This window comes from Anomaloglossus baeobatrachus, chromosome 4 (genome assembly GCF_048569485.1).
Source record: "Anomaloglossus baeobatrachus isolate aAnoBae1 chromosome 4, aAnoBae1.hap1, whole genome shotgun sequence".
In the NCBI taxonomy this organism is placed as follows: Eukaryota; Metazoa; Chordata; class Amphibia; order Anura; family Aromobatidae; genus Anomaloglossus; species Anomaloglossus baeobatrachus.
The window spans coordinates 77,747,804-77,763,458 of NC_134356.1; the positions used below are offsets into that span (position 1 = coordinate 77,747,804).

The following is a 15,655-nucleotide window of genomic DNA, read 5'->3' on the forward strand; positions in this document are numbered from 1 at the left end:
ATATCAGAAAGGCAGAGAAGAAGAATGGTGAGAACAGTCAAGGACAATCCACAGACCACCTCCAAAGACCTGCAGCATCATCTTGCTGCAGATGGTGTCAATGTGCATCGGTCAACAATACAGCGCACGTTGCACAAGGATAAGCTGTATGGGAGAGTGATGCGAAAGAAGCCGTTTCTGCAAGCACGCCACAAACAGAGTCGCCTGAGGTATGCAAAAGCACATTTGGACAAGCCAGTTACATTTTGGAAGAAGGTCCTGTGGACTGATGAAACAAAGATTGAGTTGTTTGGTCATACAAAAAGGCGTTTATGCATGGAAGCAAAAAAAACACGGCATTCCAAGAAAAGCACTTGCTACCCACAGTAAAATTTTGGTGGAGGTTCCATCATGCTTTGGGGCTGTGTGGCCAATGCCGGCACCGGGAATCTTGTTAGTTAAAGTTGAGGGTCTCATGGATTCAACTCAGTATCAGCAGATTCTTGACAATAATGTGCAAGAATCAGTGACGAAGTTGAAAGTACGCAGGGGATGGATATTTCAGCAAGACAATGATCCAAAACACCGCTCCAAATCTAATCAGGCATTCATGCAGAGGAACAATTACAATGTTCTGGAATGGCCATCCCAGTCCCCAGACCTGAATATCATTGAAAATCTGTGGGATGATTTGAAGCGGGCTGTCCATGCTCGGCGACCATCAAACTTAACTGAACTGGAATTGTTTTGTAAACAGGAATGGTCAAATATACCTTCATCCAGAATCCAGGAAATCATTAAAAGCTACAGGAAGCGACTAGAGGCTGTTATTTTTTCAAAAGGAGGATCTACAAAATATTAATGTCACTTTTATGTTGAGGTGCCCATTTTGTTTAAATGCGGACTGCACATTTTCCGTTAGTACAATAAACCTCATTTCAATCAGTTATTAGATATATGAAACTGAAACAGCTGTTGCAAAAACCCAAAGTGTTATAAAAAAAAAAAAAGGTTAACATTAATAGGGGTGCCAAAACTTTTTCATATGATATATATATATATATGTGTATATATGTGTATATATGTGTATATATGTGTATATATGTGTATATATATATATATATTTATATATATATATATATATACATACATACATACATATATATATATATATATACATACATACATATATACACACACATATATATACACATATATATACACATATACAAAAAAAATTTAACACTAACATGAAGAAACATTTTTTTGCTTTTTTTAAATGACCATAAAAACCTGATATAAATAGATCCTTTTTGATGATGCATTCCCTTTAAGAGTTGTATGAGCCTATGGAATTTTACACTTTTGCATATAGCTGGATTTACTTTGATTTTTATTATTTTATGATTTTTCCCCCATTTAGAATGTTGAAACTGCATTGCAGAGATATTTACATTTCTTGCTTTTGGAGCGCAATAGGTGAAATCTCTGCTTGTACAACAATTGGCCATTTCTTCAGTTCTCTCTAGAGATAGCGGCGCTTTCAACCCTCCCTCCCTGACAGTCACAGCTCGGCAATGAAAGGGAGGGGTAAGAAGCACACTTACTCTGAGAAAACGTTGAAGAAGCTGCAAGCAAAGATTTCACATACTGCGCTCCAAAAGCAATAAATGTGACTATATCTGCAACGGAGGAGCGCAGAGCAAAATGGGGAAAAACTGCAGAATCAGAGGAGCTCAGACATTTTTACTAGGCATTAAACTCGATATTTTAAAGCAACAGACTTTTTTTTAGTAGAGTTTGTTAAACCAAAGTACATGAAACTGTATGTGAACGTGATAAATCTAAAGAAGCTTTTTAATAAATTGCAATAATCAAATGACTTAATCGTTTTGTATCTGTGTGGTCTTGCATTTTCATTTATTTTAGCTGAAAATATAGAACTTTTGTAAAGATAGTAAAAGGTTTAAAAAAAATAAAATAAAAAAATAACCATCAATTTGTTCTCGCACAGCTCCGATCATTTTGACAAGTCTGTTTACTACTCTGCAGTTGGTTATGTACCATCTACCCAAGTGACCGCTGCAACCGATCACCTAGCTTAGTCTCATGATGTACAAACAGGCATCACGATTGGATGCATCTGTCACAAGAATAGATGGCACTTGGTCTGTGCCAGAGAAGGAAATAAGAAAAATCTGGAACAGTGGTGGTTTATACTGGCGGGTAATGTTGGTTTTTAATTGTAAAGTATTCCCGACATTTACAAAAGAAAATCTAGTGGGAAAACCCATTTTACACCTTATCACCTTTTCCTTTAGAGATGAAAATGCTCTCAACATAAAGCACAGAAAAGTGTGATCAGAAGCGTCTAGATAAAGATTGGTGCGGGTCTGGCTGTTGGGACTCTCACCCACCTCGAAAATAAACTAGTCCAGGATATCATCTATTTCAAATAAATGGGCATTAAAGATGCCACTCATAACTCATGGTCATAATTATGGAGAATTACCGTACATGAGGGCCACGTCCCCATTATTGAACATACAAACAAAGACCACCACTCAATTGATAAAAGGTACTGAGACTCTTACATATCAAGGATCAGTCACTAGTGATATGACTATTTCGGTACATTGGTAGTACTATCCAATAAAGGGGTTGTCCACTACTAGGACGACCCCTTATGATTCTACATTTCCCCCAGGTAAAATAATAAAGGCTATACTCACCTCCCGTACCGGCACCATTACAGTGGGGTTGTGAAGTCACGTGAGCCCCGCATCCAATCACCGACAGCTTCCTTTTCCCAGCCTTCGGACCAAACGAACAATCAACAGGAAGTGAACTCTCACTTCCTGTTGATTAACTTGTTTGGTCCGAAGGTGGGGAAGCCGGCACTGATTGAACGCAAAGCTTGCGTGACGTCACAAACCCACGTGAGCCACACACCACTGAACGGGTGCCGATAAGGAAGGAGAGTATAGGCTTTATTACTTTACCTGGAGGAAACAAGTGGAATCAGAAGGGGTTAGCCTAGTGGTGGACAACCCCTTTAAATGATTACTCCAGTATTCACGGCAGGACATCTTATTGACTCCATGCAGAGGTGAGGTAAGACTGACAACACCCATACAAAATATGGACATAAACTAGAGTGTTAAGGTTTTTCTTTTTTTCTTAAAAACCCTTGCACCGTGCAGAGGCAGATAGATATAAATAGCAGTTTATATGTGGGATTATCAGCTCATATAATTAAGACTTGATTACGTGGCTGGTAAGTAAATAAGAAGTGGCGCGCCGATTCACAGTTTTGGTTCGCACAACGATTTGCTAGATAGTTAGGACTCCGGTAAGGCTCGGCACCGAGCAGATCTGACTGAGGCATATTAGATTAAGGTTATTTATATACAAAAAAAAGAAAGCTCTTCTTATATATAAAAAGACAGTGGGGTGGGGGTGACACGAGACTGCTGCTTTTAAGTTCAAATCAGTGACTCTTTTTGGAAGAGCCAAACCCTGAGAAACCCATGACAGCAGCCATTTCATCATCTTCTTCAAAACCCAAGTCTTCCTCTGCCTTCCTCTTTCTCTCCCTTTGCTTTTCTTTTTTATAAGCTCGTGCTTTTTCCTCCTGAATTTAAAAGAATGAGTTACAGGTTAGATCACTTTATAAGTAATAGGAAAAAAGCAATTTCACATCTATTTTAATGTATGTCGATAGAGTAGTAGTACAAGGTTTTGGAAAATCCAATTCTAAAGGTTTAGTTTTATTTCATCAAAAATGTCCCTGCCATCAATTGAACTCCACACATGTGGTCACCATAAAAACTGCCCTGGAAAGAGTCAGATGTGTGAAAGCTAAAATATATTATATACATCTATATATAAATATACAGTGCCTACAAGTAGTATTCAACCCCCTGCAGATTTAGCAGGTTTGATAAGATGCAAATAAGTTAGAGCCTGCAAACTTCCAACAAGAGCAGGATTTATTAACAGATGCATAAATCTTACAAACCAACAAGTTATGTTGCTCAGTTAAATTTTAATAAATTTTCAACATAAAAGTGTGGGTCAATTATTAATCAACCCCTAGGTTTAATATTTTGTGGAATAACCCTTGTTTGCAATTACAGCTAATAATCGTCTTTTATAAGACCTGATCAGGCCGGCACAGGTCTCTGGAGTTATCTTGGCCCACTCCTCCATGCAGATCTTCTCCAAGTTATCTAGGTTCTTTGGGTGTCTCATGTGGACTTTAATCTTGAGCTCCTTCCACAAGTTTTCAATTGGGTTAAGGTCAGGAGACTGACTAGGCCACTGCAACACCTTGATTTTTTCCCTCTTTAACCAGGCCTTGGTTTTCTTGGCTGTGTGCTTTGGGTCGTTGTCTTGTTGGAAGATGAAATGACGACCCATCTTAAGATCCTTGATGGAGGAGCGCAGGTTCTTGGCCAAAATCTCCAGGTAGGCCGTGCTATCCATCTTCCCATGGATGCGGACCAGATGGCCAGGCCCCTTGGCTGAGAAACAGCCCCACAGCATGATGCTGCCACCACCATGCTTAACTGTAGGGATGGTATTCTTGGGGTCGTATGCAGTGCCATCCAGTCTCCAAACGTCACGTGTGTGGTTGGCACCAAAGATCTCGATCTTGGTCTCATCAGACCAGAGAACCTTGAACCAGTCTGTCTCAGAGTCCTCCAAGTGATCATGAGCAAACTGTAGACGAGCCTTGACATGACGCTTTGAAAGTAAAGGTACCTTATGGGCTCGTCTGGAACAGAGACCATTGCGGTGGAGTACGTTACTTATGGTATTGACTGAAACCAATGTCCCCACTGCCATGAGATCTTCCCGGAGCTCCTTCCTTGTTGTCCTAGTGTTAGCCTTGACTCTTCGGACAAGCCTGGCCTCGGCACGGGTGGAAACTTTCAAAGGCTGTCCAGGCCGTGGAAGGCTAACAGTAGTTCCATAAGCCTTCCACTTCCGGATGATGCTCCCAACAGTGGAGACAGGTAGGCCCAACTCCTTGGAAAGGGTTTTGTACCCCTTGCCAGCCTTGTGACCCTCCACGATCTTGTCTTTGATGGCCTTGGAATGCTCCTTTGTCTTTCCCATGTTGACCAAGTATGAGTGCTGTTCACAAGTTTGGGGAGGGTCTTAATTAGTCAGAAAAGGCTGGAAAAAGAGATAATTAATCCAAACATGTGAAGCTCATTGTTCTTTGTGCCTGAAATACTTCTTAATACTTTAGGGGAACCAAACAGAATTCTGGTGGATTGAGGGGTTGAATAATAAATGACCCTCTGAATAAACTTTTCTAAATTTAAAAAAAATAAAAAAAAATAAAAAAAGAAATAACATTCTTTTTTGCTGCAGTGCATTTCACACTTCCAGGCTGATCTACAGTCCAAATGTCACAATGCCAAGTTAATTCCGAATGTGTAAACCTGCTAAATCTGCAGGGGGCTGAATACTACTTGTAGGCAATGTAATATTATATATATATATATATATATATATATATATATATATATATATATATATATATAAATATAAAATAGTAATAAAAAAAATGTAAAAAGGGTGTTTTTTTCCCAATTTGGATCATATATAAAGCATTCTAGAATACTGTATATAGGCGCCCAGGCTGTCCTGTATAATTTAAACATCTTTTATTATACTCACGTAAGGGGTAGTCCGGTCCGATGGGCATCGAGGATCTTGATCTGGCACCTTCTCTATTCCTCCCATCGCCGTCCTCCTTCCCAGCTCCGTGTGGATGACGCATCCTACATCATCCACACAGAGGCCTCCATTGCGCCCCTGCACACTTTTCTCTGCCCTGCTGAGGTCAGAGGAAAGTATTGTTTTGCTCAGGTGCTCTTTGACCTTTCCCGCGCATTACAGTAGAGTGAGAACAATCCGTTTTGGGACTCTGCTTGTTAACCAAGTTACTCGTCTAGCAAAGCAATATTTCCCATAGGAAATCATTGCAATGCAGACAATTTGCTCCACAACTTGTTAAATGTCCCATCCTGGTCCCCTATTGTGCCATCACGCACGCACGCGCGCACACACGCACACACACCTCACCTTCCGTTCCATCACCGGCCTCCTGGATCTTGTAGTTCGCTGGTACAGGATGCGCATCGGGTAACCATCGCGACGAGGGAGGACCTTCCGCTGTCATAGCGCTGACGTCAAAGGCAGGAGTCGCTTGTCTCTGACTGGGTAGAGCGCTGCCTTTGAGTAGCGGCTGGCAGCGGAAGTTCCTCCCTCGTCGCGATGGTTACCCGATACACATCCTGTAGTGGCGAACTACAAGAACCGTGAGGCCGGCGATGGAACGGAAGGTAAGGTGAGCATAATATGTGCGTGGTTGTGCGGACTGTAAGAGCGGGTCAGAGCGCGGTGGATGTATGGAACCGGAAGTGTGTGCGGTGAGTATTTTGCTCGTACGGCAAAGCATGCTCGTAAACGGAGTTACAAATTTACAGCAAGCTTTGCTCGTTAAGCGGAATACTCGCAAACTGGGTTACTCGTAAACTGAGGTTCCACTGTACTTTGATCTGTCCTCAGCAGGGCAGAGAAAAGTGTGCGTGCGCAAAGGAGGCCTCTGTGTGGATGACGTAGGACATGTCATCCACATGGAGCTTGGAAGGAGGACGGTGATAAAAGGAAGAGCGGAGGCGCCGGACCGAGACCAACGACGCCTATTGGACCTGATAGCCCCGCAGGACAGTATAATGAAAATAGTTTTTTTTATATTATACAGAGTAGTCTGGGCTCTTATATAGAGTATTCTAGAATGCTGTATATAAGAGCTTACTGGTGGTGCGCACAGCCTAGAAAGGGACAAATCTGGTGACAGGTTCCCTTTACAATGTAACTAAACTTTATTTTATTTCTTTTTTCATATTTCGGGACCATTAAATGTCATGTACTTTGGGCCTCGGGTCCCAAGATCTCTACCCGTTCATCATACCACTGCACAGCAAGTATGCGGAGTGTGTGTACATAGTGGTATGAGGGATCGGTTGGAGTCTCAGGACCAGACTGGAGTCCTGCTGAGCTAAAGGAATAAGGACAAAGAAAAAAAAAACAAAAAAACATGAAAGTTTAGTTAATCCACAAGATATGGAATAACTTTCCATTCACTAGGACCACGGCCACAGGAACCCCCAACTACCCCAAGAGCCAGAGTTCTGAAAAGCCCAATACAGTGGTCGGTCATGCGCTCTGCTGCTCCATTCAATGTTATGATCGGCCAACCATGTTTTTTGGGATCGCTGGGAGTCCCAGCAGTTGGACACTCAGTGATTGGGAAGTTATCCCCTATCCTTTGTAGAGGAATAACGTCCAAACTTGAGATTACCCCTTACCATAAAGTAAAGTATATTTTGATACTGAAATTACAATATCGAGGAACCTTTTTATACCACTGTATTGAGCTAGTCCTCCTGAAGACGTGTAGAATGAATCCTTTGTTCTCATAGGACATAAGCCAGACAAATATCAAGTGCTCCAGGCTGAGTCCAGTGTTCATGTTTGGCCAGGGTGAGGATCAATAGCCATCAGCCAAAAGTGCATTTGGTCAATAGCTATCTAAGGTGAATGACCTGCCTAAAGGTCCATCAACTCTAAGCAATCTGCACCGTTAAACCACATATTCTTTTGTTCTATATATAATTAAAAAGAATCTGTCAGCAGCTTTTTGCTATTCAATTTGACAGAATTATAATGTAGCGGCAGAGCATAATTCCCAGAATGTGTCATTTATTAGGCTGGGTACTGTAGTTTCAATACAATGTTTTATCAGCAGGAGATTATCACTACAAGACTAAAGGGTGCTTTACACGCTGCAATATCGCTAGCGATCTCCTTAGCGATGTAACACGCCAGATCGCACATACGATCTGCCGAGATCGCACATAGGTCATTTTTTGTAGCGCCAGTCACATGTGCGATCTCGGCAGATCGTATGTGCGATCTGGTGTGTTACATCGCTAATAAGATTGCTAGCGATGTCGCAGCGTGTAAAGCACCCTTAAAGGCCCCGTCACACACAACGAGATCGCTAACTAGATCGTTGCGGAGTCACAGTTTCTGTGACGCAGCAACGATCTCGTCAGCGATCTCGTTGTGTGTGACACCTACCAGCGATCAGGCCCCTGCTGTGAGGTCGCCGGTCGTTGCTGAATGGTTCGGACCATTTTCTTCAAAGGCGGTTTCCTGCTGGGCAGGATGCATCACTGTGTTTGACGCCTACCAACGACCTCCTAAAGCTGGTTTCACATCAGCATTTTCCTGCCACACTCGCAGATCCGGCACAAGGACAGTACAGTACAATAATGTTCACTGGCAAGCTCCGGGCATATGCGGTCATGTGATCGGAGCATGTGACAGCATGTGATCGGGGCTTGCCGCACTGTCTGTGAACTGTATTTTACTGTCCTGCCCTTATGCCGGATCCGGCAGTATACCGCTGATGTGTTTGTGCCCTAACACGGTCCCAACGCCCGCCAAGATCATTATACACGTCGCTGATAGTTACTGCATCGTTGGTAAGGTCTGACTGTGTGACATCTCACCAGCGACTTACCAGCGATCCTTATCAGGTGGTATCGTTTTCAGGATCGCTGGTAAGTCGTTGTGTGTGACTGGGCCTTAAGTCTCACTGCAGATCAGTCTAGCTAATCACCCCACCACTTGATTGGCAGCTTGTTGACAAATCACTGTGTGCACAGGAAGCTGCCAATCAGTGGTGTGTTGGGGGTTTATACATAACTCAGCATTCTGACCACTACTAAATCTACTACAGAGAAAACCGTTATCCTATCCAAATTACCACAAGCTGTGTAGTAAGTGATACATTGCAGGAATCGGGCTCTTGTGCCCTATACAGTAGAACCTCGGTTTACGAGTAACTTGGTGTGCGAGTAATTCGCTATATGAGCAAAGCTTGCTGTAAATTTGTAACTCCGTTTACAAGCAAGCTTTGCCGTATGAGCAAATACTCACCGCACACACTTCCGGTTCCGTACTTTCACCGCGCTGTAACCCGCTTTCGCAGTCCACATAAACACACGCACACATATATTATTGCTCACCTTATCTTCCGTTCCCTCGCCGCCTCCCGGTTCTTGTAGTTCTCCGGTACAGGATGTGTATCAGGTAACCATCGTCACGATGGAGGAACTTTCACTGCCAGCCGCTTCTCAAAGGCAGCGTGCTGACCAATCAGAGGCAAGCGGCTCCTACGTTTGACGTCAGCGCTCTGACAGCGGAAGCTTCAGCATCGGTCGCAATGGTTACCCGATTCACATCCTGTACTGGCGAACTACAAGATCCAGGAGGCCGGTGATGGAATGGAAGGTAAGGTGAGCATAATATGTGTGTGTGTGTGTGTGTGTGTGTTTGTGCGTGTGTGGAATGGCACAATAGGGGACCAGGATGGGACATTGAACAAGTTGTGGAACCAATTGTCTGAGCTTGCATTATTTCCTATGGGACATTTTGCTTTGCTAGAAGAGTTTGTTCTCATAAACCAAGGTTCCACTGTGAAAGGTACGATTTCCCTTTTGCTGGTTTCCAGACAGGGATTTAAAGGGGCTGTCTGACACATAAAATCTAATATATAAAGCTGAGTGTATGTGTGTGTGCTAAAGGAATCCGCACCGTCGCATTTACAATCACGAAATTTTGCACAGACGCCTCATGTGACTCAGGGAACGTCATAGACTATGTTTGGACAGGAAAATTTAACCCCCGTGCTTTGCTAGAAGTTACAGTTAGTCTCCAAAATGCTGCCTCCATTAACCCCTTAACGACCGCGGGCCGTAAACTTACGTCCTAGCGGTCATAATGTTACTGCCCGCGGTTTGCCGCCGGCAGCATGCCGCGCACGGCACACATCTCAGCTGATTTTCACAGCTGAGATGTGTGCCTGCTAGGCACGAGCAGAATCGTTATCTGCTCGTGCGGTTTAACCCCTTAAATGGCGCTGTCAATATGTGATAGCGCCATTATAAGCGATCGCGGTAAACTTTTACTTACCGCCCGATACCGGAAGTCACATGACGCGATCACGTGACTTCCGGTAGTTGTCATGGTAGCACAGGGTCATGTGATGACTCCTGTACTACACATGAATTGCTTTCACTTTCGCTGTGCCCGCGGCACAGTGAAAAAGAAAGTGAGTGTATCTGCTGTTTACAGCTATGTAGCTGTGATCAGCAGATAGTGCAGAGCGATCGGACTGTTGATCGCAATAACCCTCTAGGAGGACTAGTAAAATAAAAAAAAAAAAAGTTTTAAAAAATTAAAAAAAACCCTAAAAGTTCAAATCACCCCCCATTCGCCCCATTGAAAATTAAAGGGTTAAAAAAATAAAAAATACACACACATTTGGTACCGCCGCGTTCAGAAATGCCCAATCAAAAAATAAAATCAATTAATCTGATCAGTATACGGCGTAGCGGCAAAAAAATTCCAAACGCCAAAACGACGTTTTTTTTTGTCGCCACAACTTTTGCGCAAAATGCATTAAGAGGCGATCAAAATGTAGCATCTGCACAAAAATGGTACTGTTAAAAACGTCAGCTCGAGACGCAAAAAATAAGCAGTCACTGAGCCTCATCCTGAAAAATGAGAACGCTACAGGTCACGGAATATGGCGTAAAACGTGCGCCACTTTTTTCGGACAAACTTCTGATTTTTTTTTAACCCCTTATATAAAAGTAAACCTACACATGTTTGGTGTCTACAAACTCGCACTGACCTGAGGCATCACACCCACACATCAGTTTTACCATATAGTGAACACCGTGAATAAAATATCTCAAAAACAATAGTGCTATCGCACTTTTTTGCAATTTTTCTGCATTTGGAATTTTTTTTGCCGTTTTCCAGTACACTATATGGTAAAACTGATGGTTTCATTTAAAAGTACAGCTCGTTCCACAAAAAATGAGCCCTCACATGACCATATTGATTGAAAAATAAAAAAGTTACGTCTCTGGCGGAAAAAAAAAAAATGGAAAGCGAAAAAAATCGGCCGGTCGTGAAGGGGTTAATCTGAATGGAGGTGGGAGCTACAGGCTATTAATAGCAACTGTGCAGGACCTCAGTGCCGGTGAGTGTATAGGACGTGGATGCGTCATGCACACAGGCTTCAGAAGACGGAGGAGTAAGATGGCGGAGAGAATAGGCGCCGGTCCCAGAGAACAGCGCTGCCCACCGGGCCAACCAGCACTGCAGCGACCGGTTTAGGTGAGTATTCTAAAGTGTTTTGTATGTTCTCACAGCAGCCTGCGCTCTTATATACGGCATGTTAGAATGCTGTATATAAGAGCCCACTTGTGGTGGCCGCAGCATATAGGCCATAAAACTGGTGACAGGTTCCCTTTAATGTGATTGATTCAGGATGTCATCAGGGGGTGGTGGTGATAAAAGCTGTGGCAAGTGAAGGCAGCGCCACCCCCTGCTTGACATCCTATCTCAAGAGGGGTGATCAAACCAGTTGGGAGAATGTAGAATTTCTGCATGACCCTAAAACAGAGGGCCACTATTGATTACTTTTCTAGGTATGAAGGTCTTTTAAGTAGAGTTTCAGGTCTTTCGAGCCTTGTTGTAAATGCTCACCTCCTCCCGCAGCTCTTTCATTCTCTCCTCGAAGTCGTAATCCTTTTGTTTTTCTTCCATTTTCTTCTTATTTACTTCAAATCGTTTTTTTACTTGATCCAATGTCGAGCGTTCGACTCGCATGGACATCCCCAAGTTCCGCTGATCTGAAACGCACAAGTCATTGTAAAATCAATAGCAGTTTAGGTGTCTGAGGATCTTTAAATCCTGAAAGTGTCTGCCCAGCACAGCACTACAACTTTCCACTGAGCTGTTGTGCTGAAGGGCATCCCATTCATCTCTAGTCCGCAGAATTAATGGCATGGACAGATCTGATTTACGCAAGAACTTGCAAAAAAAAAAAAAAAAAAAGTAAAACTCCTGAGCCTTCACAAGTCCCTTCTGCCGGCATCACAATGCAAAATGAATCCTAAGAAATGGGCCGTTCGGACGTTTTACAGGTACAGTACAACCATCTCCTATGATTAGATAGTGACTCAGACAATGCAATCACAGGGACAAATTAGGACTCAATGATTACAATACACTTTATATTTCCTGACTGCATATGGCGAAAAGCAACATCAAAATGATAGGTCAAAGCCATCGGAGCACTTTACGACAAGCCCTGCGAAATCCCTCAGTAAAAATGCTGAGTACTTCAAAAATAAAAAGCCACCGAGGCCTCAGGTCACCACACGATGAAGACGGAGGCTGTTCAGGTGCTATGTCACCATATGGCTGCCATTAACTTTTCATACGGTGCTTTCAAAAGCTATATTATTTAGGACCTTGGTGGGCAACAGGCAAGCTGTGATGGTGGTCACCCTGCGGACTCATCCCAATGGCGGCTCAGTCATATGGACTATGATTTCGCAAATCCCCATGGGGAGAATACTGGTTCCACTTAAGCGGGCTTTACACGCTACGATTTCGCTACAGCGATCTCGTTGGGGTCACGGATTTTGTGACGCACATCCGGCCGCTGTAGCGATGTCGTAGCGTGTGACTCCTAGGAGCGATTTTGGATTGTTGCAAAAACGTCCAAAATCGCTCCTCATTGACATGGGGGTCCGCTGACAGTTATCGCTGCTGTCGCAGGGGCGAAGTTGTTCCTCGTTCCTGCGGCAGTGCACATCGCTACATGTGACGCCGCAGGAACGATGAACATCTCCTTACCTGCCTCCGGCCAGAATGCAGAAGGAAGGAGGTGGGCAGGATGTTACGGCCGCTCATCTCCGCCCCTCTGCTTTCATTGGGCGGCCGCTTAGTGACGTCGCTGTGACGCCGAACGGACCGCCCCCTTAGAAAGGAGGCGGTACGCCGGTCACAGCGACATCGCTATGCAGGTAAGTATGTGTGACGGGGGTGCCAGATTTTGTGCGCGACGGGCAGCGATATGCCCGTTTCGCACAAACGATGGGGGTGGGTCGCATGCTAGCAATATCAGGCTGGATATCGCAGCATGTAAAGCCACCCTTAGTCCGCGCTCACATCAGCAGTATTTTGCTGCAGGGCCGGATCAGGTACAAATGCGTTTCAGCTCCATTCATTGCCTATGGAATCGCGGTCACATGTGGTGCATGTACCACATCCGCCGCAACTCCATTGGAGGTGAATTGAGCTGAAACGCTTTTGTACCGGATCCGGCCCTGCGGCAAAATACTGCTGATGTGAGCGCGGCCTTAGAGGGGTCTGACCACTGGGACCCGCACCAGTCTGTAGAATGGGGGAATATTATTAGGATAAAGAGACAGTGCGAAGAATCAACCACCATTCATTCCATATGGGGTTCCAGAACACTGTGCGCCTATTTTTTTTTGTTAGGCTATGTGCGCACGTTGTGTTCTATTCCGCAGCATATAAGTCACTGCATGTGAGTCGCAGAATGCAGCCGAAAAGCTGCGTTCTGAGACGCATTGTTACTGCAGAATTCCTGCGTTCTCTCTGCCATAGACAGAGTGGGAAAAGCATCCAGAACGCACATTTTTGTCAGTGCGGTCCCACTCGGCTCTGCTGCATCCTCATAGACGTGCAGCAGAGCAGAGTGGGACCGCACTGTCAAAAAGAGCATGGCTGGCTGCGAGACAGTGCTGCGCGATCAGAATGAACTCGGATGAACTTCACCCGACTTCATTGTGATCGCGTGGCTCTGAGCGTGTGCCGCGGCTTGATTTGCGATCACAGGTGAAGGACTCACCGGTGACTGCAAATCTCCTGAGTGACTAAAGTGAGCCATGCGATCAGCAGTGCCGTCACTCAGGTTACCTGCGGTTATCTGCGTGCCGTCACTCAGGTTATCTGCGTGGAGCTGACAGGAGCGGCGGTGTTCTACGGCCGCTCCTGTCAGCTTCAGGTAGCAGAGCTGGATACGTCGTGGGACCTCGTGTGGATTATGCCGGACCTGGAGGGGTGTTTGAGGATTTTAATAAAGTGGTGAAAGAGGGTGTTTTTTTTGTCTCTCATTACAAATAAAGGATTTTTTGGATGTGTGTGTTCATTTTCTTTAACTTACAGGTTAATCATGGAAGATATCTCGGAGAGACGCCTGCCATGATTAACCTAGGACTTAGTGGCAGCTATGGGCTGCTGCCATTAACTCCTTATTACCCCGTTTGCCACAGCACCAGGGCAATTCGGGATGAGTCGGGTAGAGTCCCGGGACTGTCGCATCTAATCGATGCGGCAATTCCGGGCGGCTGCTGGCTGATATTTTTAGGCTTGGGGGCTCCCCATAACAATGGTGGGCTCCCCATCCTGAGAATAGCCGTGTGGCTTTATCTTGGCTGGTATCAAAATTGGGGGGTACCGCATGCAGTTTTTTTTTTTGTTTTTTTTTTTTTATTTATTTTGCTGCACTACATAGACCCGTCCACCGGCGGCTGTGATTGGTTGCAGTGAGACAGCTGAACACTCAGCATGGGGGCGCGTCTGAATGCAAACAATCATAGGCGCCGGTGGGCGGGGGAGCAGTGAATACAAGATGGAATAATGAGCGTCTGGCATTTTCAAAAGCTGGAGAAGCCGCCGCAGTGTGACAGGTGTGCAGCGCCGCGACGGTGATCGGTCAGTGATTGGTGAGTATGAGAGAGGGAGGGGTGAGAGGGACAGACCAACAGAGAGAGACCAAAAGACAGACAGAGAGAGACTGACATTGACAGACAAAGAGAGAGAGAGTGAGAGAGAGAGCGAGCGCGCGGTTTTCCGACCACAAGATCCTACCCCAAAATGTAGTAAATATTATTATAGTTGTTGCTGTTATTTTTGTTATTGGTATTTTTTTTATTATTATTATTATAAAAAAATAATACCAACAAAAATAACAACAACAACAACAATAACAACAATAACAACAATAACAACAATAACAACAATAACAACAATAACAACAATAACAACAACAACAATAACAACAATAATAACAATAATAATAATAACAATAATAATAGCAGCAGTAGTAAATACCTCCAATTAGAAATGCAGTATACTTCTCCTGATATAGCCATGTCTCTTACCTCATGTGCAGGGCATAGCAGCTTAGGTTTCTATGGTTATGACCACGAGCAATTAACTGTCACTAAATGAGAAGACATAACCATGGAAACCTAAGCTGCAATGCCCTGCACAAGAGATGAGACATGACTATATCAGGAGAAGTATACTACATTCTAATTAAGAGTTATTTGCTAATATTACCCCTACTACATATTGGGATAGGATCTTGGAGATGGAAATACCCCTTTAATTTCTTTTCAATGGTATTTTAACAGTTATGGGGGTGAGGGGCCTGAATACTATTTGGGAAAACAATGCAAAAAAGGGAAGTTAAAGTAGTGGGAAGGGAACGATAGAAAAACCAGCAAAAAAATAATTAAAAACATGGTACGCCAGCCTAAAGGGGTTGTTCGGTCTAAAATGATAAGTCTGCAGTCACACTATGTGACTGCAGACTTATGAATCCTCCAAGCACACAAACTGCGCTGCGAGGATTCACCAGTTGCTGAGTCGGGAACGGTGGTGACACTTGTACTGAGCGACTCTGTGC

The 15,655-nt window shown here is 44.1% G+C and overlaps 1 protein-coding gene across 1 annotated transcript in view; it reads right to left on the bottom strand.

The window, feature by feature from the left end:
• Positions 1 to 3,368: 3,368 nt before the first annotated feature.
• Positions 3,369 to 15,655, bottom strand: part of ZMAT2 (zinc finger matrin-type 2) — a 97,556-nt gene continuing 85,269 nt past the window's right edge. The window contains exons 5-6 of the mRNA XM_075342251.1: positions 11,632 to 11,777; positions 3,369 to 3,613 (exon numbers count right to left, since the gene is read on the bottom strand). Of these exons, the coding sequence (XP_075198366.1) occupies positions 3,470 to 3,613; positions 11,632 to 11,777 (290 nt within the window). The 3' untranslated portion in view covers positions 3,369 to 3,469. The remainder of the gene's footprint in view (positions 3,614 to 11,631; positions 11,778 to 15,655) is intronic.